At 34.0% G+C, this 23,647-nt stretch overlaps 1 protein-coding gene across 1 annotated transcript in view; it reads left to right on the top strand.

Annotated features, from left to right (window-relative positions):
- Positions 1 to 23,647, top strand: part of MDGA2 (MAM domain containing glycosylphosphatidylinositol anchor 2) — an 857,254-nt gene that overhangs the window by 727,806 nt on the left and 105,801 nt on the right. The window contains exon 9 of the mRNA XM_080808952.1: positions 4,440 to 4,709. Within this exon, the coding sequence (XP_080665078.1) occupies positions 4,440 to 4,709 (270 nt within the window). The remainder of the gene's footprint in view (positions 1 to 4,439; positions 4,710 to 23,647) is intronic.

Below are 23,647 nucleotides of genomic sequence, written 5' to 3'. Positions count from 1 at the left end.
TAAGAAAGCCAGACAATGAGGCTGATTTTGCCCTGAGAGCATTTGCTGACAAGGGTGAATTTGAGCTTCAGTTGTGATGGCATTTCTGGCCAAGGGGTACAAAATTCCAAACCCAGAGTATTTCCTGGGGTAAATTCTACCCATAGAAGTGGGAACTCAAAAGACTGTTATCCATAGGAGAAGGGTAAAGTAGAAATAAACCCAGTCTACACATTCCTACTTCTAAGAAACTTGCCTTTGAAGTGAGCAAAGTAGAGATGATATGGGAATACTTACTTTACATTATAATCACAAACTGCCTCTTATCCAGATTTTTAACTCAAATTCATATTTGATGATTAAAGTAAAACCTTAAGCCAGGAACTTAGATTAATGTGATCCTAGACATTGATGTCAGTAGCTGCCTGTAGACACAAATCTCTCTAGAGGAAAAAAAAAAAAACAACAAACATCTTAGGTATTAAAGAATTTATTTTTAAAAATATATTTTTAAAGAACATAAGTATTTTTAAAGACCAATGAATAGCACATAATCAAAATTAACCAAGAATACACAGAGACAAATTACCCTGAGGGAAGGCCAACAGAAAAACATCCTTAAAATCATAATTGGAAATATCCGACAGTATAAAACAATCACTTTGTTTAAAGAAATAAGAGACAAACCTTACTATGTTTGCAGGTAATGAGAAAGTATGAAAGTAATGGCATAACAGGTATACAAAAGAACTATGCAGCATACTTATAAATGAAAGCTTTGTTCTTGTCATTAAAAACACAGTGGATGGGTTTAGCATGCTCAGAAGAATTTATTCATAATACAATACAGGAAAAGCAAGAAATGGAAAAGTTGGAAGAGAGTATAAAAGGCATAAAAGAGAGAATGCAAAAGATGCTCAAGTGAGGATAGAAAGAAAAGAGCACAGATATTATTTAAGAGTTAATGGTGAGATTTTCCAGAAATTTCTTAGATGAAAGACATCATACTTAAATCAACAAGTCTTAAAATCCAGCAAATCACAAACTGTTAAGTACAAAGAAATCTCTACTTAAAAATATTATATTGAAGCTGTATAACATCAAAGGTAAAAACATTTGAAAGTAGCTGTAGAAAAAAAGCTCAGTGACTTCAAAGTGTGAAAATTTGAGCTTACTTCCCTACAGCAGTAATGGCCATCTAAAGATGGTAGAATGGTGTCCTAACATACTGAAAGAAAATAACTGCCAACCTCTAATCCTATGTACAAGGAAAGCATCTTTTAAGAATAAGGTTAAAATACATATTTTCAGAAAATCAAGATCAGAAAGGTCACTAAAGATAATTCTAAATGATATACTTTAGATAATATTTGAAAAGTGATAGTGTATTTGTATGGTCTGTAGTGAAAGAAGGATTTAAAGGGAAATGAGTCAGCATATATCTGGACAATTCTAAAAAATTGTGCGGGTATAACATTATAGTAATGCCCAATATGTTTTAAGAGAAGAAAAGAGAATTAAAGTTAGTGGCAGGAAAAGAGTTGGAATAATCATTCAATCCATAAATCTGAAAGAAGACAAAGAAAAAAGATCACAAAAAAAATAAAAAGTGCAAAACAGAAGGTACATTTGTACTCAAAGATATCAATAGTCATAGTAAATGTAAATAAAGTATTAAATGCTCTCAGTAAAATAAAAAGATTTCCAGACTTTCTTGGGAAAAAAAAAATTATAACCACATGTTGTTTAAAAGAGATGCTTGTAAAGTATAAGGATAGTAGCACTTTAAAAGGTTGGAAAAGACATAACATGCAACTACTAAGTGAATGTCAGGGTAACTATATTAATTCAGAAAAAATCGAGTTTTAAATAATAAATTGCAAAATTGTTAAAAACTTCAATTTACCAATAAAATAAAGAAATTTTAAATGTGTATGTACTTACTAGTGTAACCTCAAAATATGTAAATCAAAAAAGAGACATAACTATAAGAATTTTTTTTAAACTACTATCCTTTTGGAAGTGTTTAACCACCATCCTTCTAAATTAATCCAAGTAGAATAAAGGGTAAAAACCCAACAACTGCATAGATGATTTGGATAACTCATTTGTCAGACTTGATCCGACATCACATCACGTCCCTAAATCGCAGACTATTCCTTCTTTGCAAGCATACATAGAACAAAAATCAATTATATATTGGACTATAAATCATGTTTCAACAAATTTCAGATGATTGAAAGCATATGGTCTATTTTCTTCTCTAACCACGATTAAATTAAAAAATCAGAAAGAAGAGATAATAAAAAATACCCTGTATATTTGTAAATGAAGAAATACTTGCCAACTAGATATCCCTACTGTGTGAATAGCAGGTGCACAAGTTCAACACATCTACTGTACCCTAAACTACCTCTCCTTCTTTCCCCATCTTCATCACTGACACCATTATTTACCTCACTATCTAAAACATCATTTGTGGTTTCACTGACATTGCCTTAGTTCAGTCTCTTAACAATGATGTTCTCAATTTCTCTGTGACCAGACTCTTCCCTTTGAGGTCTGTACTCCTCCTATATGCCATAATATTCTTTCTAAAAGATTGGTTTAGTCAATAAAGCCTTCATTAAAAAAAAAATTAGATGGACTTAGAAGGTATTATACTAAGTGAAATAAGTCAAAGACAAATACCATATGATTTCATTTACATGTGGAATCTGACAAAACAGGCAAAACAGAAAAAGACTTCTCATGGATGCAGGAAACAGAGAGGTAACAGAAAAAGGGGTAGGGGATGGATGAAATAAAATGAAGGGGATTATGAGATACAATAGAAAAAAATTAATGATTGTCAATACCAACAGAATAAAACCTATACTCCATGACGTGACATTCAAGAATCCTTGAATAGACTCTCTTTCTTCCCATCTTTATTTCTTCCCGAGCTCTCATGCACCTTTTGTGTACCAGCTATGCTAATTAATTTATACTTCTCTGAATGCCCCCTCCTCTCTATCTTCTTTTTACCTTTGAGCATATTAATCTCCTTACCTGGGATGTTCCCTCTTACTACTTACCCACCTGACCATTTCCTATATATGCTGGAAGGTAAAGCTCAAGTATCACATTCCTTGAGATGCCTTGCGTGGTCAGTCCTCATAGTGTTATTCACTTCTCTACTTTCAACCCGAGAATTGTTGTCTTTCAGTTTTGTAAATCAGCAATTTAAATATCTGCCTATTGTATTAGGCATATTGCATGCCTCATAAATTACATGCAGACAAGAATTTTTTTTCTCATTTATTTTTAAAAAATTCTTAACACTTGCAAAGGAAGAGCTCAAAAATTGAATTTATGAGTAAAATGAAATTTAGTAAGATAGTTTAAACATTTTTATTGAAAGAATCAAGAAGAGCCAGTCAACAGATTGGCAATGAGAAAGGACAGCAATAGTATAGAAAGTAGATAGGATAACATGTAAAGAATATTGGAGGGCACATTTGGTGTGGCTGTCCTAAAACCTTTTAGCATCTTGATGGAAGGGATGCCAAGTAGAGTTGTATGGTTTTTATACTGCACAACTCAAGAGGATGTCATACACATCTAGTCAAGGATGCAATTTTGCTGTGCAGTGCAATCCTGAGTAGTTTCCTAGCTTATTTGATTAAATGAACACCAACATTAGTGTCAAGGAAGTAATTGTTATTTAACTACTGGGAGTCATTAAGAAAAGGATTATATTTTGCATATTGTACATAATGAGAGAAGTATGTAACACTTTATAGAAATCTTTCTGTCAAATACAAAAAAGTTAGGTACCTGATGTAGCAAGTTTTTATTATACAGAAAACAATCACAATTAAAACATGTAAGTGAATCATTGCAGTGAGTTAGAAACCATGTCCACCTGTGGTATAATTTGCAGTGTTTGCTTAAGACACATGAATATTATGACTTTTAGTCAAAGCAGTTCAGACAAAATAATTTAGAAAGTAAATTACTTATTTGTGCTACCTATTCTGTTAAATAACGGATACTCAGAAGCCAAACTAGGAATAATTAGAATTCACCGACTTGAACCCATGGCTTTATCTGTTTCAAAGTCTTATGCTAGTTTGAAGATTCTGTGTTTTACAGCAAGAACATCAACTGGTTGCTGACAATATAAACCAAACATAGTCATGATATTTGTTCTGGGAAGTAACAAGAAAGGAAAAATGAACTCTGCTACTTTCACCTGCAAATGCTTTTCAAAGCAATGAATCTCATTCACTGCCCACAGTCCGTAAATGATGTTTCCCATTTCCCATCCCAAGCTGAAGTTCCTGGTTTGTTCTCCACCCACCTCTGACTCCTTCCCTGTTGCTAGATGTGCTCTTAAAAATAGCTTCTCACAATAATAATAGCTCCTGGCTTATTGCAAACCACGTGTTCCGTCTGTTTTAACATGTCTTCTACAGATCCTCCTGCTGTGGAACCAGCGTTCCTGGAGATCCGGCAAGGACAAGATCGAAGTATTACTATGAGCTGCCGGGTTCTGAGAGCCTATCCGATACGGGTGCTGACCTATGAGTGGCGCTTAGGCAATAAATTATTACGGACGGGTCAGTTTGACTCTCAAGAGTACACAGAATACCCAGTGAAGAGTCTTTCCAATGAGAACTATGGGGTTTATAATTGTAGCATCATAAATGAAGCTGGAGCTGGGAGATGCAGCTTTCTTGTTACAGGTAAGATTCTAAATATTTCACCTTGTATATATTTTTGATGAAGGGATTTTAGGCTAAGTCAATGTGTTTTGCAAATCCATGGAACATACTATGAGTAACTTGTCTGCTAGAGTTAGAGCTATTTATTTCTTTCAGAGGCAAATTTATTTTAGCAGTTGCAGTTTATGTGCTTATGAAATTAGTAGTTTATGTGAATTCAAGATTTGGTGAAGAGGTTGGTTATTTTGAGTGTTTAATAAAGTGACAAATCTTAACCAGCTTTTTTAGATCAAATTGCAAATATTAATACATATTTTCTTCTGCAAGTCTAAAAGTGCTTGTTAACCAATACCTGCTTTGGTTTTCTTAACAGTAGAAAGGGTATTTTTCTTCTTCCTATTTATTTACTACCTCTGTATGTGTGGTGGAACTCAATTTTGTCCTTGGCTTACCTTTGGTTAACAGATATTCAAAGGAAAAGCAATAAAGTTGTATCTGGCATATAATAAATTAGAAAGAAGTATCAATCAATACGTTTTGATGTCATTATCTGAGCGTATATTAAAAGAAATATTGTCTGTATTAAATCTTAGGTGATTATATAAATTATTTTATATTTTGAGCTGGGGTTTAGACATACATTAAAAGGATATATTCCTTTTATTCCTTTTCAGGATTATTTTGTCCTGGTAAAGTTAATTTTAATAGTTGGAGTGTTCATGCTAGTAAAAGAAGAAACTGGACATTGTATATTATCTGAAAAGCAAGTGTAAATATTACCATTAAAGTGTTTCAGATTTAATTAAAACATGTTCCTTAGTAATATATATTTTTATTCATAAGTTCTTACTTGTAAGAAAATTTTCTAAACATGAATCACCTTGAGATATTTTGGCTTCTTGAAATGTGATAGTAGGTAGATAAAATGTAGTGGATGAACCAATATGAAGCTGTCCCTTCTGCTGGATCTTACCACCTCTTGATTTTGCAATCCCTTTTTTCAGCATTCAGTTGGACTTAAAGATTTCTACTTTGATTCTTAAAGTGAACTCGTCAAACAAAACCAGAAGTCCCTAGGACCATACTACTTACAGGGAGATCTCACTGCTAATTTTTATCCCTAGAAATATTTACAAGGGAAAGAGAATGTAATTTATTATTCTGTGGAGTAATTTTTTTAAAGATTTTATTTTATTTTTTAAGACTTTATTATTTATTTGACGGAGAGAGAGAGAGAGATCACAAGTAGGCAGAGAGGAAGGTGGGGGGTAGGGGGCAGCAGGCTCGCTGCTGAGCAGAAAGCCCAATGCAGGGCTCAATCCCAGGACCCTGGGATCATGACCTGAGCTGAAGGAAGAGGCTTGAACTCACTGAGCCACCGAGGTGCCCCTCTGTGGATTAAGTTAAATGGCATGATGTACTTTCACTGTTTGATTACCTATTACTGTCCCCAAACAATAAGAATCTTTCAAAGGTAGTTGTTTTCTACTTATTGGTAGAAACAGTTGACCTTTTCTTTTTTTTTTTTTTTTTTCATTAACACCCAAAACAAAAATACTCTATAAAATTAACTACATCCCTTCCTTCAAACTTTTGGGACTTATATACATCCTAATTTCTTTGTTATTCCTGACATTGTTTTCTAAATTTAGTCTACTTTAAGTCATGCTGACTCTGTAAGATTTTCATTTGTTCTCTGTTATGTGACCCAAATCCTATTTTCTGAACTAGAAGATAAGCTAATTTCCATTCAAGGTCCATGGAGTGTAGTAAGTAGATTTTGATAGCTCCAGAAAGGAATAAACCTGTTAGGGGTTGCCCCACAAAGGGAGAGGAAATAGCCCCATGAATTGATTTGTTTCTAGTGTGTATTTTTCTGTCTTCATGTCAGCCTCATCATTTCAATATTTCCACATATAGTCTAATATAGTTTTGAAGAAAAGACAAAATAATTGTGTTCCAAGTATTGTATAATCCGGGAAAATATACATTTGACCCTTGAACAATACAGGAGTTTGGAGCATCAACCTCCAAGATGGTCAAAAATTTTCATATAGCTTTTAACTTCCTCAAAACTTTACTAATAGCCTACTGTTGACCAGAAGGCTTACTGATGACATAGTCTTAACACATATTTTGCATGTTATATGTATTATATGTTATATGTATTATATACCAAATTTTTATAATAAGGTAAGCTAGAGAAAAGAAAATGTTATTAAGAAAATCATAAGAGAAAATACATTTATAGTACTGTGCTGTAAAACAAAAACAAAAAATTAAAAAAACAAAAACCAAAAAACAGAAACCTCCATGTGTAAGTAGACCCATGAAGTTCAAATCTCTGTTGTTCAAGGGTTCATTGTATAAAGAAATCAATGATTCCATAGAATCATTGGAAGAAACTTCAAAAACACATTTCTTCTATTAAAAACATATCACAGTTAGTAATCCTATGAATTTCCTGCAATTCAAAACCCTTTAAAGCTATACTGAAGGGAACTAAGTAATAGGATATATTCAAGGAGACATATTCTTTATCCACAAAACAGATCTTTGAAGACAATTCTGTTTACTTTCTGACAGCCAAATTAAGAAAATTTTATTTTTATTATTATAAATATTTTACCAAGTTCAAGATCACTTTTCCACTAGTCATGAATGTTATACAGTTACCCAAAAGTGAACTTGATCTCACTATGTGTCAAAATGTTCAGAATTGAACAAAAAGTCAGTGGCAGCCCTCACATTTATATTTACTTTAGCTCCCAGGAAAGCTAAAAAATTCACACCTCTTTTCCCAGTTATAGCATTGTGTGTGTGATATGTGTGGGAGTATGGAGATAGGTGAGTGAGGCTGTGTTTACTGAGAAGTCAGGGTGTGAGAATATTTTTGTATAAAGGAAAAAGAAGGTAAGCAAAGATATTTTGGGAAGTGAATAGCCTAGCTTGTAGCGCACTGTCTGTGTTAGAAAATATTAACCATAATACCACAAAATATAGTATATTTTCATTTCTTTTATTTACTAATACTGTTATGGTAAAGATAAGCATAATTTTGTTTGTTTGTTTTATGGTTTAAGTAAGCTTTGTGAACAATGGTAGAAACCCAAACACCATTTATCACATTTTTCTATGGAGAGTATTTATAAGTTCCAGGAAGTATATATACACAGTTGTATAAAATTTAGACTTATAAACCATTTAAGAATTTGATCAATGGAGACAATTTTAGATTCTTTTAAATGAAACTTACTAAAGGAATGTTGTCTTCTCTAACAGGTAACAGTGGATATATACTCTATATGAATTTTTATTGCATAACTACAAAATATAATTGAACGTAATACAACTTGTATGTATTATCTCCTTACTGATAAAAGTTTTGCAATCTGGAAAATATTTAACAATTACTTACTGCATAACAACTATTACCAGGTACTAGGGAGGATACTGAAAATAGAACAATAAATACTCTCTCCCAGAAATCTTTCACCATCATATAAGTTTCTAAGTCTTATCAGTTTTATATCTGTTTGGTATTTTGAAGCTATCATTTTATTTTTACCCCTACTGTACTTGTAATGCCTTATATTCTCTTATCTGGGATATTATAGTAACCTTTTCTCTGATACCTGAATATTCCTCCTCTTTTCCTTTCAGTCCATACTGTCCATACTTTCTTCCATACTGTGGGACTTTATTTTCCTGGAAAGTGTGTCTTACTCTTAATGGAAAATGTTGATCTTCATGGCCTATAGGCATATAAATTCATTGTCATGAGTTTTCAAACCACTCATTAATATCCCAAATAGAATATATAGAATCATCTCTCCTTCAATCCTACCAGTTACTCCAAACTCTAGTCAAATTAGATCATGATGCCTGCCACCAAATCATTACATATTTTCAAAACTCTCTGCTTTTGTTCACATATGACTTTATTCTCAAATACTAGCCCTTTGTATATTCTTCTACTAGATTATGGTGACCCTTGTGTATGCCTTTACTAGGGTCATTTTGGACCTTGCCCCTCAGCCAACTAGAGATGTGTAGATTGTAATAGTAGAGTATGTTATAATTCACAAATTAATTATATATGTTGTTACTGTTCAAGTGTCTGAAAGTATCAGTAAAACTCCAAGTAAACATGATTTGAGCAAGATAGAAAATTCTTACGCTCAGGTTAAACCTTGAAGTTTCATTTTGGAAACTAACATAATGTCTCTTCCACAAAGTCTTCAGGGATTCAGGTTTCTTCCATCTTACGGTTCAGTCATCATCCATAGATGGCATACCTTATGGCTACTGAAGTCCCAGCTTTACCTCTATATTCCAGTGAATTACCTCTTTTTAAGGAAACTTCTCTTAAAAGTAGGACTTTTTAGATACCCTTTCTGCTTGTGTTTTGTTGGAGACAACTCAGTCCTCTTGGTGTATCTGCAATAAAGGCTATGGGGTACAGATTTTATTCTAAGATTATATCGCACTTGCCCATATATATTTTAAATTGTTTTAATTGAAAATATTTCAATAAAATTAAATGGAGATTTTCAAGGAAAATCTAGGTTTCATCACTGTAACATTTAACACCATTACTGATAGGCAGCTTTTCAGGAACCATGGCCATTTGGGTCTTAGAATAATTTGAAAGACAAGAATAATATGTGGAATCAGAGACTTCCTAAGATAGTCTATTGATGAGCAATGGAATTGAGAGTACTGTGTTACTTACTGCTGACTAACCCATTACTACAAACTGAGCATCTTGAAACAGCACACATTTATAATCTCACAATTTCTGTGCCAGAAGTCCAGACATGGCTTAGCTAGATCCTCTGTTCTGGGTCTCACAAGGCTGTGATCAAAGTGTTGGCTGAATATTCTTATCTGGAGGCTCACCTTCAGACAGGAAGTTGAATCATGTCCAAACTTATTAAGGTTATTGAAAGAATTAATTTCCTTATGGTTGCATGATAGAGGACCCAAGTGTTTTACTCATTGTTGGCTGAGGCCACTTTCATGTCCTAGAAGATACCTGCATGTCCTAGAGATCACTCGTAGTTCTCGGTCATGTGGGCTTCCCATCATGGATGTCTACATCATCAGGCCAGCAAGAAGAGTCTCTAGCTCAGGTCAGCTAAGATGGAATCCTTATATTGTAGCATAATTACCAAAGTGACATCCCATCAGTTTCTTCCCACTTTCATTAGGAAAGAATTACACACAAAGACATGAAAACCAGAGGTAGGAATCACTGGACGTCAGTTTAGGGTCTCTCTGCCACAAATACCAGCATTTTATGCCACAAGGAGTATTTTTTTTTTTTTAAGAGCCTACATATAAAGGTAACTAACTGATTTATCTATGGCAATATTTAAAGAAATCCTTCAATTTAATATATTTCAATAAACATGGCAAATAGGGTTTTACCAAGCAAAAATTTGCCTGTGATTGTTATTTTTACCTCTAGTTTGGAAATATTTGTACTAGGATTATGCATAGTTTTCCTTTTGATATATTATAATATTCAGACTTACATATTACTACTACTATTTTATCCATGTTCAGCAACAGCCGATCAGACACAGAACTAAAGTTTGATTCTAGAGAACAAATAAGGCAAAGATGAGACAGTTTTGTGAAAGGGAGTACATGTTATCACTCAGTGAACACAAAGAAATTCAGGTTGACTGGGAGCTATAATGTTGCCTGAGACAGGAGAAAATACTGTTGGATGACTCTAGCTTTGCTTAGTTTTAGAGAATGAAGAGAAGGGAATAACAACCAAATCAGATTTGACTCCACATTAAAATATCAAAATATTTTATTCTTGTTTCCTAATGTCAGATTGAATTATATACCATCCAAATGAAAACATATTTTATTCTCTGGCAATGCATATGTTTGTTTTATTCAGCCAGATACTTAATTTCTTATGAATATCTAAAAATGAGCAACATAAGATTATGGATAAATCATCAACAACTATCAGAAGTAAGAGCAAATGAAATTGGAAAAATATCTAGTACAATTTCCTATGATAAGCTGGGGCACCTGGGTGGCTCAGTCAGTTAAGTGTCCAACTTGGTTTTGGCTCAGGTCATAATCCCAGGGTCATGAGACCAAACCCCACCTCTGGCTCCTTGGTGCTAGTCTGCTTGAAATTTCTCTCCTCCTTCCCACACCACTCCTCCCCCTGCGCCCATGTGCGCTCACTCTTTGTCTCTCTCTATATATTTCTCTCTTAAATAAACAAATAAATATTTTTTAAAAATTCCTGCAATAATTCTAAAAGGCAAAAAACTTGCATGTAAAATCAATTATTTTTCAGGGCACAATTTTATTAAATTTATTAAAGTTTTATTTATCATAATAGATAAACTAGTAGATCCCAATGTTTCTGCCAGATTATGAGATTTAGCTATTTTTTAAAGAGCAGAAAATGCATCATATATTCTAACAACTCTTAATGTGTAGCATTCTACAGTGTGTAAATTGATTCCACTTATATCTTTTTCATCTCAAACAATCCTGAGAATTGTGTGAAAGCAGTGGTATCACCCTCCTTTGACAGATTTGGCTGACAAAGGCTCAGGAAGCCAAAAATAAAATGTATGTCTTCTAATTGTAAATTCAAGCTCTTCTTGACACACTTCAGTGACTCTTTTATTAGTGGTGCTAAGGGAATTTTTTAATAATTAAGCTAGGTAAAATGTAGGTGAGTCTATGATGAATCTGAAAAAGTAGAAATAAAAATGTGAATACTAAGTAAGGAAGTCAACACTATCAGTAAGCAAAAATTGTACCAAAATTAGTCTAGGATCTAATTTACACAATATTTTAGACAAATTTTATTTTTTTCCTCTAGTAAACACTTCACGAGTAGTCTATATTTCACATTATATTTAAGGAAAAACTTCAATTAAAATTTTTGCTGTATTTGATGTAGAAGTTTGATGCTTCCTTAAATTCTCTCATTACTTATTTTCTTCATTATAAAATCATGTAATTCCTCCAATGAAAGATTCAAAGCAGTGTGGTCATCAAAAGTCTATTGTTGGACACCAAAATAAAACATGGCAATGCAAAAGAGCAATTTAAGATAGATTTCATGCACTTACATTTCATTTATCACAGATAGTTTAAAATGTAGACAAACTAAGAAAGTTGTGCTTCTCATCTGACGCACTAATTTCTGAATGACACATATCATTATTTACTATAACACACTATCTGGTCTAGTAGACCAGAGAGAGAAAGTTCAAGCTAAATTTGTTTTGTTTTTTTTCTTTAGGGTGTAAAGAATTTGATAAGAATGGAAATTAACTGAATTTAGTAAAATTAAAGTAGATTTGAAAGAGTTGAACATTGAAGTCAGAAAATTTGGCCCTGGTAAAAGAAGGAAAGCATAGCTGAGAGACAAACCTAGAGAGAGTAAGTTGATCACATCTTGGTACCAGAAAAGAAATAGGTAAACATCTACATGCAATTAGAAGCAGGATATAAGACCCAAACTAGGGGTGACTTGAGCCATAGACTGAATTGTTTCCCTCAAAAATTCATATGTTGCATCTCCTCTTCCCCCATATATATATATACACTGCCCCAGTGTGATAGTATTTGGAGGTGAGGACTTTGGGAAATCAGTAGGTTTAGATGAGGTCATGGGGGTAGAGTCCTCATAATGGTATTATAGTACCTCCATAAGAAGAGATACCAAAGACCTGGCTCCCTTGCTGTTTCATGCCATGTGCAAACACACTGAGAAGATAGCCATCTGTAAGTTAGGAAGAGAGCAGTCACCAGAAACTGGCTATGCTGGTGCCTTAATCTTGGAGTACCATCCACCAGAACTGTGAGAAAATAAATGGCTGGTTGTGTAAGCCATCTACGTTGTGGTATTTTGTTATGGGGTCCATGCAGGCAGTCCATGCAGACAGCCTGCCATAATCATTAATGCCATACTATGTCAGAAATCACTGTATCAGATTATAGCAAGGAGCAAAGAAAATAAAGTCTCATGGTCTGCATAAAGCTTTCTGGATAATATATTGTGAGTGTGGCTGTCTTTCCTTCTTGGTAACTATATAAAGATAGTTCTTCATTGCCTGACAGATGTTAACAAAGTCTAACAGTTCAACTGTGTGTAGGCCATTGAACTCTCTATGGCCATGGCTCCTTTATCTGTAGAATGGAATACCTGCTTCCCATAAAACATAATTTTAGGCATACCAATTAAGTTAATCAGTGCAACAGTGTTTTAAAAGCAAAATAGTATGTATGATCATAACAAGTTTAACATAGATGGATTTTCGGATTTAGCCATAGGTAAGCAAACTCTTACTGCTTTCTATCTTGGTAACATAACAATGAAAATACCACCCAAAAAAGTGGGGGAGGAAGGATGACTGATTGCAGAAATATTGTCAGTAATCAATACACACCTGAACTCTGGTCAAGAGGCAGATGAGTGATGAGACAATCAAGCTGGAGTAGAAGTCAGTGACATTTTGGAGCTAATCTGAGAGAAGACTGTATTTTTGGTGGGGGGGAGGTGTTATTTTTTTCTTCCTTCATATATTATTTTAGATGGATTATTACCTGACATTATCATAGGGCAAAAAAGCAGACTCTCACTTGAAACACTAGAGGGAAAATTGAGAAAGAGAACTAGAGCCTGGCAGGGGTAGACTTGTGAAGAATGTGTAGAATGGTAAAGTCAGCCAAGATGGCTGGCTTCTGCATTTCTTCTTTCCCCCCTTTCCCTCCCCAGACCTTTTTGACAGAGGACTCCCCAGAGACAGTATCTGGAATTGAGGTATTGGAAACTGGGTATACTGGGGAGAGAAATTCCCTAAGGAGGATCAGGATGGAAAGATAGAGAATTATGGGACTGATGCCGAAGCACAATCTCTCTGTCCTGAAGCACCCTTCCCCTCTCCCAGGAGGTGCACAAACAAGCAACTAGGCTATTTCACCCTTATAGGCGATATCAGACAAGGTAGTTAGGGGACTTTTTTTTTTAATTTTTTATTTTAATAAATATATAATGTATTTTTATCCCCAGGGGTACGGGTCTGTGAATCGCCAGGTTTACACATTTCACAGCACTCATCATAGCACATGGGACTTTTATGGGAAAAAAAATATGCACAATCAAAAACAAAATTATTATGAAAGAAAGAAAACAAAATAATCGATTGTGCAATGATGAGAGTAATAAGAAACAAGGCTAAATACCACAAAACAACATCTTCAGAGAAAGCAGGGATGATATAAGAAATAGAAGGAAGAAAACTAGCAGTGAAGAAAAACTACTTGGTGATAATGGATATAAAAAATGTAATTGCTAAAATAAATAAGTAAATGACTAGTCTAAATATCCAGAATAGACACAGTCAAAGAATAAGTAGGTTAGCTGGAATATCTGGTTTAGAAACCTTCCCAAAAAGCAGCAATAGAGAATACAAATATAAAGTGAAATTTTAAGAGATGGGAGAAGAGAAGTAAAAGTATAAATAGAAGTCCTCCCCCTAGCACCTGGAGGAGTTCCTAGAACAGTGTGTACTACTAATGAACACTTGTGGAAGGAAGGAAGGAAGGAAGGATGGATGGACTGAATGAAACCATAGGAGAAGAAAAATTTTTAAAGTTTAAAGTTCATATGTAAATTTTCATCCAGGTTAAATTAAACACATTATTTAAATTAGACTTTAAAGTTTTGGGCCACTTTTTGACTCTGTTTATATGTTTTAGAATATTTGTCAGTTCTTTTCTTTATACTAATTTTCTTTCATTTCTAATTTAAGCAGTATCATATACTTAGCCATATAGTACCATGTCTTTAAAATACACACACTATATAACCCTTGTCTTTAAAAATTCCTACTTTTGTAAGATGAAGGATAATTAGTATATAGTGTTATATTAGTTGCAGGTGTACAGTTAATGATTCAACAATTCTGTTCATTTCTCATTGCTCATCACAATTATTGCATTCTTAACATATTTCACTCATTCCCCTGCCCACCTCTTCTCTGGCAACCGCCAGTTTGTTCTGTATATTTAAGAGTCTGTTTTTTGTTTATCCCTTTTTGTTTGTTTTGTTTCTTAAATTCTACATATGAAGGAAATCATATGGTATTTGTCTTTCTCTGACTTATTTCATTTAGCTCTATCCCCTCTAGGTCCATCCATGTTGTTGCAAAGGTGACATTTTATTCTGTTTTATAGAAGATGGATATTGCCTTGTGCGTGTGTGTGTGTGTGTATATATATATATATATATATATATATATATATATATATATCACATCTTTTAAGCCATTGAGCATTGTGATTTAGCTTTGCTAAACTCTTGAAAGTGACCTGGTAAAAATGAGTAGGATCAGCCTTTTTACTGTTTATTATAGTCTTTACCTGAGGATTGGGCTACAGAGACGAAGTGAAACTATATGAGGCTTAGCATTTTCTATTTGGGTTCAGAGTAGAAAAGTGGTAGTAGAATTTAAGCAGTGCCAGAGGAAGCTAGGATTTCAGCAAAATAATATACACCTCCTTAAAATTCCAGACATCCTGGTGAGATATCAGAAGGATTAAGCCTTAGGAAAAGGGTCATGCTTGAGAAAGGCCTCGTCTAGATACTCCCTGACAAAGCCGAACACCAAGCCCTGATAAGATTCCTGGGCAGGTAGAATTTAGAAGTCGAATCCCACCAAGTTAGAAGATTCTAACTTGGGAAACACTCTAGGTTCTCCACTGATCTCACCCCAATAAAATGTAAAAAGCTAGCATACAAAAGTATCAGGTGGTTGGCAGGTAACTGAATTACCCGGTAGAATAAACACAACAGTCTTCAGAGGAAGAGAACATAGTCCAGTTATCTGTAATATTTAATGTTATATAATATGTAATGTTATATTTATCACTAATAGTGTAGTAATAACAATTATACTTTATTACTGTAATGCTCAATAAACAATGAAAATTATTGACATGTAAAGAAAATAGGAAAATGTTACTCTGAGTTAAGAATAACAGTGGTCTATTAAAAAGGAGCTCTGAGATAGCCTAAATATTGGGTATAGCAAAAACTAGCTATTACTAATAACTTCAAAGTATTCAAGGAAAATATGTTCTAATATTTAAAGATAAATGCTGTATTTATGAGCAAATGAATAAGAAATTTCAGCAGAGGAGGAAAAAACCCCCTAATAAAGAACTAAATGCAAATTTCTGCAGCTAAAACTGTACAATAATTGAAATGAAAAAATTACCTGGATGGGCTTAACAGCATACTGGAAAAGTCAGAGGGGTCAGTGAAATTGAAGACAAATTGAAAGAGCTAATACAATCTGATAGAAAAAGAAATGAAGACTAAAGAAAAGAGATTAAGAACTTGGGGGGATGATATAAAATGGTCTAAAATGGATGTGATTGAAGTTCTAAAAGAAGAGAATGAGAATAGGACAAAAAAAAAATTCTTCAAACCTACAGATCCAAGCATATCATGGTACAGAAAGCAAGAAAAATAAAGAGAAAACCACACCTAGGTACACACTAATCGAACTGCAGAAAACCAGACAGAGAAAATTTTCAAAGCAGACAAAATAAAAAATGATATTCTGATGATATGCGTGGCAGTTACCTTGTCATTAGAAACAGTGTGGGCTGAAAGACAATGGAAAAACATCTCTAAATCTTCAAAATTCTTTAAAATACTGTCAGTTTATAATTTTATATCCAGTGAAAACATACTTTAAAAATTAGCATCAACTATATTTTTCTGAACAACGAAAGCTAGAGAATTAGTAATTAGCAAAACTGTACCACAAAATATGCCAAAGGATACTCTTCCTAATAAAAGGAAAAGTTATCAGTGGATACCAGAATCTATACAAAGAAATAGAGTCTTTCCTCCTATGTTTCCTCTAGTAATTTTATGGTTTCAGACCTTACATTTAAATCTTTAATCCATTTTGAGTTCATTATGTATGGTGATAGACAAGGGTTCAATTTTCATTCTTCGGGATGTGGATATCCAGTTTTCTCAACACCATTTATTGAAGAGACTATCTTCTTATAATGTATTCTTGACAAAGATCAGTTGACACATGTGAGGGAGTTCATTTCTGGGCTCTTAACACATACACTCAAACACACGTACACGTACTCACGCAAACATGCTCACACAAAGAAACTTTTGAAAGTGATTGGGTGTTTATTGCCTGGGTTGTGGTGATGGTAACACAAGGTATACTATGTCCAAAATTACCAAACTGCATATATTAATCGTGTGCAGTTTTTTTGTATACCAATTATATCTCAGTAAAGCTGGGAAAAAATGAAATGAGGAGGATCAGATCCAGGAAATAAGTAGTTAAAGATAAAAGACTATGTTTCTTTTTTTTCTTTTAATTTCCATAATAAACAGCCATACAAACAATGGTTAGCAAACTATAGCTTGGAGACCAGCCAACTGTTTTTTTGTAAATAAAGATTAATTGGAATATAGCCTTCTGCACTTGTTCATACTGTCTATGGCTACTTTCATGCTACAGTAGGAGAGGTGAGTGCGTGGTGGTAACAACAATCCTATAGCTCATAAGCCTAAACGTATTTACACTCTAGCCCTTTAAGGAAAAATCTGTCAATCCTTGATTTGAAGCAAAAGTAATCACATTATTAAGTTAAGGTTTATAATATATTTAGAACTAAAATATCACAACAGTGGCATAAATGATGGGAGTAATTTGAATTATATGGTTATAAATTTATAACATTTGTGAAGTAAGTGAATAGGGACCTCAGAATTATGAAATGTGAAATGTGATATATAAGTGATGTAATATTGTCTTTAAACTGAATCAATAAGTTAAAGTTGCAGTTTTAGTCATACAGAAACTTCTAAAATGTTTTTTTAAAAGTGATACATCAAAGGAATTAAAATGTACTTGATTTTACTCAAAATATTATAGGAAAAGAGCAATATGTGAACAATAGAAACATGGAAAGGACAAAGAAAATAAAGAGTAGGATTGTAGATTTTAACCCAATGATACCAATAATTACATTAAATGTAAATGAATTTAACACCCCAGTTAGTTATCAGAAATCACAGGACAGGATTTAAAAAAAGAAAAGTTCTTTATAAGATGCATCCTGCTATTCGCAAGAAGCACAGGTTACATAACATACAAAGACACAAAGAAGCAGAAAGGAAAAGAATGGCGGAACACAACGTGCAACATGCAAACAGCAGACAAGAAAGCTGACATGATTGTATTATTATCAAAGTAGACTTAAAGACATAGAAAAGTTGTGAGTTAAAGAAGGACATTTAAAAATCATAAAAGAGGAATTTATAAAAAGATGTAACCATTCTAAATATGTGTTTGTGTCTAATAATAGAGCTGCAAAATAATAAATACAAAAGTGCCAGGAGAAATAGACTGTTCCATAATTACAGCTGAAGATTTTAACATCTATTTATGAATAAGTGATAGAATATGTACCCAGAAAAATCACTGATGTTTTAGAAGATCTGAGCTATACTATCAAGAAAATTAAACTAATTGACATTTATAGATCATTATACCCAAAGTTGTAAACTATACATTATTTCATGTGCACAGGGAATGAGTACTAAGCTATATAATATGCTGACTAAACATTTTCCTTCTAAGATTGGGAGTCGGACAAAAATACTCACTCTTGGGGCACCTGGGTGGCTCAATTTGTAAAGCATCTGCCTTCAGCTCAGGTCTTGATCCCAGGGTCCTGGGATTGAGCCCCATGTTGGGCTCCCTGCTCAGCGCAAAGTCTGCTTCTCCCTCTCCCTCTGCCCCTACCCGACCCCTTGTGCTTACCCTCTCTCTCTTTCTCTCAAATAAATAAAATCTTTTAAAAAAATACTCTTAACCTCCACAAATATTATACTGCAGGTCTCTACCACTGCATTAACACAAGAAAAGTAAATAAAATGCATAAAAACCAGAAAAGAAGTAAAAATAATTTTATTCTCAAATCACATGGCTATTTTTGTGGATAATCCTACTTGAATTAATAAGATAATTTAGTGATAGCATAGGATGCAACATCAGTCATATTTCTGTATAAAAATACAATGTAAAATCAATCATTTTTGTATAATAACTGTAAAAATTTGAAATGGAAATGTGGAAAACCCCATTTCTGATGACATCAAAATATGAATGTTTAATAATATATGCACAAGATATACCTTGAAAAAAAAATTCCTAATGAACTGAAACAAGACCTAAGGAAATGGAGAAATACACCACATTCATGGAATGGAAGAATCAATATTATTTTGATGCTTATTCTCTCCAAATTGATCTATAGAGTCAACACAATCCCAATAAATTCCCAGCATTTTCTCTTTTTTTGTCTTTATTTATTTTTATTTTTTTTGTAGAAATTGAAAATCTTACTCTAGTTTTTATTTGGAAAACCGAGGTCCAACAATAGTTAGATCTCTTTTGGGGAAAAAGAATAAAGTTAGAGGTCTCACACTACGTGATTTCAAGGCTTACTGTAAAATCACAGTTATCAAGATAGTGTGGGTTTTGTATAAACACAAGGAAGGATTAATCAGACAAGATAGGGAATGAAGAAATAGGCTCCATTGGTTGCATATATGATACACGTAAGGTCAGTTGAGCTTTCCAAAATCACTGGCATAATCCATTGCAGAACTGATAGTTTTCTGGATAAATTGTGCTGGAACTGGATATCCATATTGGAAAAAATAAGTCATAAACAATACCTTTCATTGTCCACAAGATTAAGGTAGACTGTAGATGCGCACATACGAAACTAAAACTGTAGAATTCTAGAAGAAAACATAGAAGAAAATCCATGCAAATTTGGGATTGGCAAAGATTTCTTAGAAAATAAACAAATAAAAGCACCAGTCGTTAAAGAATAATACATCAGAGATCATTAAAACTTTCTGCTCTTCAAAAGACATCATTAGGAAATAAAAAGGCAAAACACAGGCTAGAAGAAATTATGTGACAAAAGATTTGTATTCAAAGTATATAAGTAATTCTTAAAACTGTCCAATTAAAAATTAACAAAAAGAAAACTTGAATGGGCACTGCACAAAGGAGCATATAGTTGACCAATAACTATATAAAAGTTGGTTGCTATCATTAGTTACCAGGGAAATGAAATTTAAACCACAATGAGATAACACTACACACACATTATAATGGCTAAAGTTAAAAAGACTAACAATACCAAGTGTTGATGAGGTTGTAGAGTAACTGAAATTATCACACACTGCTTCTGGGAATGTCAAATGAGATGACTTTTTTGAAAATAGTTCATTTGCCTCTCAAATTTAAACATGCATTTACCAAATAATCTGGCAATTCAATTCCTAGATGACTACCCAACAGAAATGAAGGCATTATATAAAAATTATGCACAAACTTAATTTTAAAAAAAGAAAATTTAAAGATTTTATTTATCTATCATCTATCTATCTACCTATCTATCTATCTGAGAAAGAGAGGAAGGAGGGAGAGGGAGAAGGAGAAGCAGACTCCCCATTGAGCAGGGAGCCTGATTTGGGCCTTGATCCCAGGACCCTGGGACCACAACCTGAACCAGAGGCAGACAATTAACCAACTGAGCCACCTAGGCACCCCTATGCACAAATTTTAATAGTAGCTTTACTTGTAATTGCCTCTGATTAGAAAAAATCCAAATATCCATCTACAAGTGAATGGATAGACAACTTGCGATCTACTCATGGAATGGAATTATACTCAGTCATAAAAATGAAAAAATAGTTAAAAATTTCTGGTAAAAACAATATAGGGATGGATGGATTTCAAAAACTCACTCAATATATTTCTGTCAGAACCTGACACAAAAGGTGCATTATTTATGATTCCATTTATACAAATGTCCTAAATAGGAAAAACTACCTTTAGTAAGAGAAACTAGGTTCTTGTTTGGCTGAGGCAGAGTAGAAATGATTGATTACAAAGGAGCAGGAGGTAACTTTCTGCAGTGATGGAAATTTCCTATATCTTGACTGGGATGGTGATTACCTAGTAATAACAAATTTTTCCAAACTCATCAAAATCTCTACTTAAAATGTTTGCATTTTTTATTAAGATTTATTTATTTATTTATTTGACAGAGAGAGAGAGATCACAAGTAGGCAGATAGGCAGACAAAGAGAGAGAGAGAGGGAAGCAGGCTCCCTGCTGAGCAGAGAGCCTGATGCGGGACTCGATCCCAGGACCCTGAGATCATGACCTGAGCCGAAGGCAGCAGCTTAACCCACTGAGCCACCCAGGCGCCCCTAAAATGTGTGCATTTTATTTTATGTAACTTATACCTCAGTTAAGTGTTACCAAATAAATAAGTGGTATTTACCAACTAAGGTAGGGTTGAGAGTAGGATGTATTTTATAACATTAAGGTGCTTGTTCTATTTAATGTTTTCATGGACACAATTTTCCTAATCCATATCATGTTAATATATTTACGGTCATTCAAAAAAAAAGATTGTATTTCAAAAATCGTTTGTTCCTTTCCCCCCACCCCAACTAACCTCTAAATTACTCTTCTTTAGATGGAGACACTAAACTAGTTATCTTCAGATTTCCCCTCCCCATGATAACCACTATCATCTTTTCTCAATTATGTCCCTTACTTTAAGAGGCTGTTACATTAAGAATATAGAACGGCCTAATATGTTGGTAACAAAGGTCATATATAAAAGTTAAGTGAGAGTGGTATAAATCAGATTTTTAGATTTTTGGAGGGTTACCATTTTATAAGCAAAACTGTGACTGTTGGGTAGAATGAAGGGAAGACAGAGATAACCTAACAACGTTAGCCTGTCAGCGTCCAAAACTACTTCTCACAGCTTCCCGATATTATTTCAGGCAGACATTAGATCAAGTTTGCAGAGGATAAGGAACAGTCTGAAATCACAGATAGCTTCCCCTGAGAGATAAGAGTTCTCATAATTTCACTAACAACTAGAAAAGAATAAAACAAAGAAACCCAAATGTAGAAATAACACATATGTATATGAATGTTATTTGTTTAGTATTTCTATCCCTAAGAAAATAATAAGCCCTTAAAAAAGGATCTCTTTAGTTCTTAGTACAGTTGGATTTTTCAGGAGCTGTTGGGTGGTAATAAAACCAATCTTTGGAAGAATCAAAGGGCTTTTTAGTTCAATGGAATCAAAGCCAACTCCCAAACTTCCAAGTGTCTGTGTAAGCACCTGGCCTCTGTTTATCACCCTGAAGGGATGATTAATGGATGAGAACAGTGCAAAACTTGTTCCAAAGTCATGCCAAAAACCAGACTGAAAGTGGTCAGGAGAGAGATTCCACAGATGATGGCTCACAACCTGATCCATCGTCTTTTCTCAAGAGAGATTTTGTGACAGAGCCTTAAATTGAAAAAGTCAGTAGAGGTTTTCTTTTTATAAATTCTTTTCAGGTTTTAGACCTGAGGATAAAACCAAAGTCTTACAGTTTTACATTACTTAAGTAAGAATAACTTAAGAAACCCCCTTCTTTCATCATTCTTATGAACTTTGTCTATTTTAAAAGAACTCCAATATGGCAGTTGCTAGAAGCTTCAGGATCTGACCGTGGGGAGATACCCGCTTTGCGGTCAGATCCAGAGCAGTGCCTCTTAGCAATATGGTAAGAACAGTTATTTGTGTTATAATCTTTTTGTGTGTGTGTGTGTGCTAGGAGTCATATTCACAGATCTTGTAGTTATTCTTAGAGAGCCGTGGTGATTCAGTTTCAACAACTAGTTTCCTTTATTCACATCTAAATCCACTTTATTAATTCAAGTTATATGTTTTGGAGAAAATAAATGTTCCTAGAAGATAAACAGCATACCTTCTGGGCTCCTCTCCAACTCTCTTGAACACCTTTTGCTCCCTGCGTAAATGATATTCAGCACATTCATATTCAGCAATGGACCACCCACATGTGCAGCAACAGCACTTGCCAAGAAGTTAATGTGGTCTATAAGTACGCCATTGAACATTCAGCTGTCTCAGCCTGAGAGCCACTGGGTCAATTCATCCATCTGTGCCCCTTCTGTGCACACACCCCAACCAATGGTCCTTTAAAAGAACACAAGGCTTTGAGATATTTGGCACCATTAAATTTTTAAGGAATGTATAGCTTTAGGAAGGAATGAATACATTTATTTGCAGCTTATTGTATATTCATTATTCCTGAGCTAAATATTTAATAAAATACAGGTAGCTCTCAATTCTAGAGATTGCATCAGTCCTTGATAATACTGAGTTGTTAATACTCTCAGATAGCAATATATCATGGCAAATATGGTTGAGTACCAGGGGTAAATTGTAATTTCACTTTCTGTACTCACAGTGGATGGAATAGGAAAGCAGAGATACTTTTGAGATTAGTGGAAGTGACATCTTATCAGGAAATCCACCAGCTTGTACAGTATTTGTGTGTGAACTAGGGAAAAAGTCCCCTTTATTGAACAGACTGACTTCTGTGTCACTGCAGAAGCAGTTGCCAGAGGAATAGAGCCTGAATTTTAGCCCCTTCACCCCATCAGCCAGACACACTTGGTTGTGAGCGACCATTTCCAGGGACATAGGATGTTGGAACAAGAAAGGGACTTTGGATCACATGAATTCAGAACGTAGCTCTGTTGCTGGATAGTTGCTTCCTATAGGGCCAGCTGTTTAAGAACTCTAATCTTCACTTTAATCTTTTGTAAAAATAAAATGATAAGAATATTCTCATCCTGCAGGGAATTGTGCATTTTTAAAAACATAGTGTGTGCACATTGATTAGCATAGTGAGTGACAAACAGTGAAACCTAACAAGAGAAATGCCTCATAAACTCTTTTTATCTAGGAGAGATCAAGCATCAATTCTTCCTTAACCCAAGAAAGAA

This window comes from Martes martes, assembly GCF_963455335.1.
Source record: "Martes martes genome assembly, chromosome: 7".
In the NCBI taxonomy this organism is placed as follows: Eukaryota; Metazoa; Chordata; class Mammalia; order Carnivora; family Mustelidae; genus Martes; species Martes martes.
Note: the sequence above shows the minus strand (reverse complement) of the source record. Positions and strands in the feature narration are given on the sequence as shown.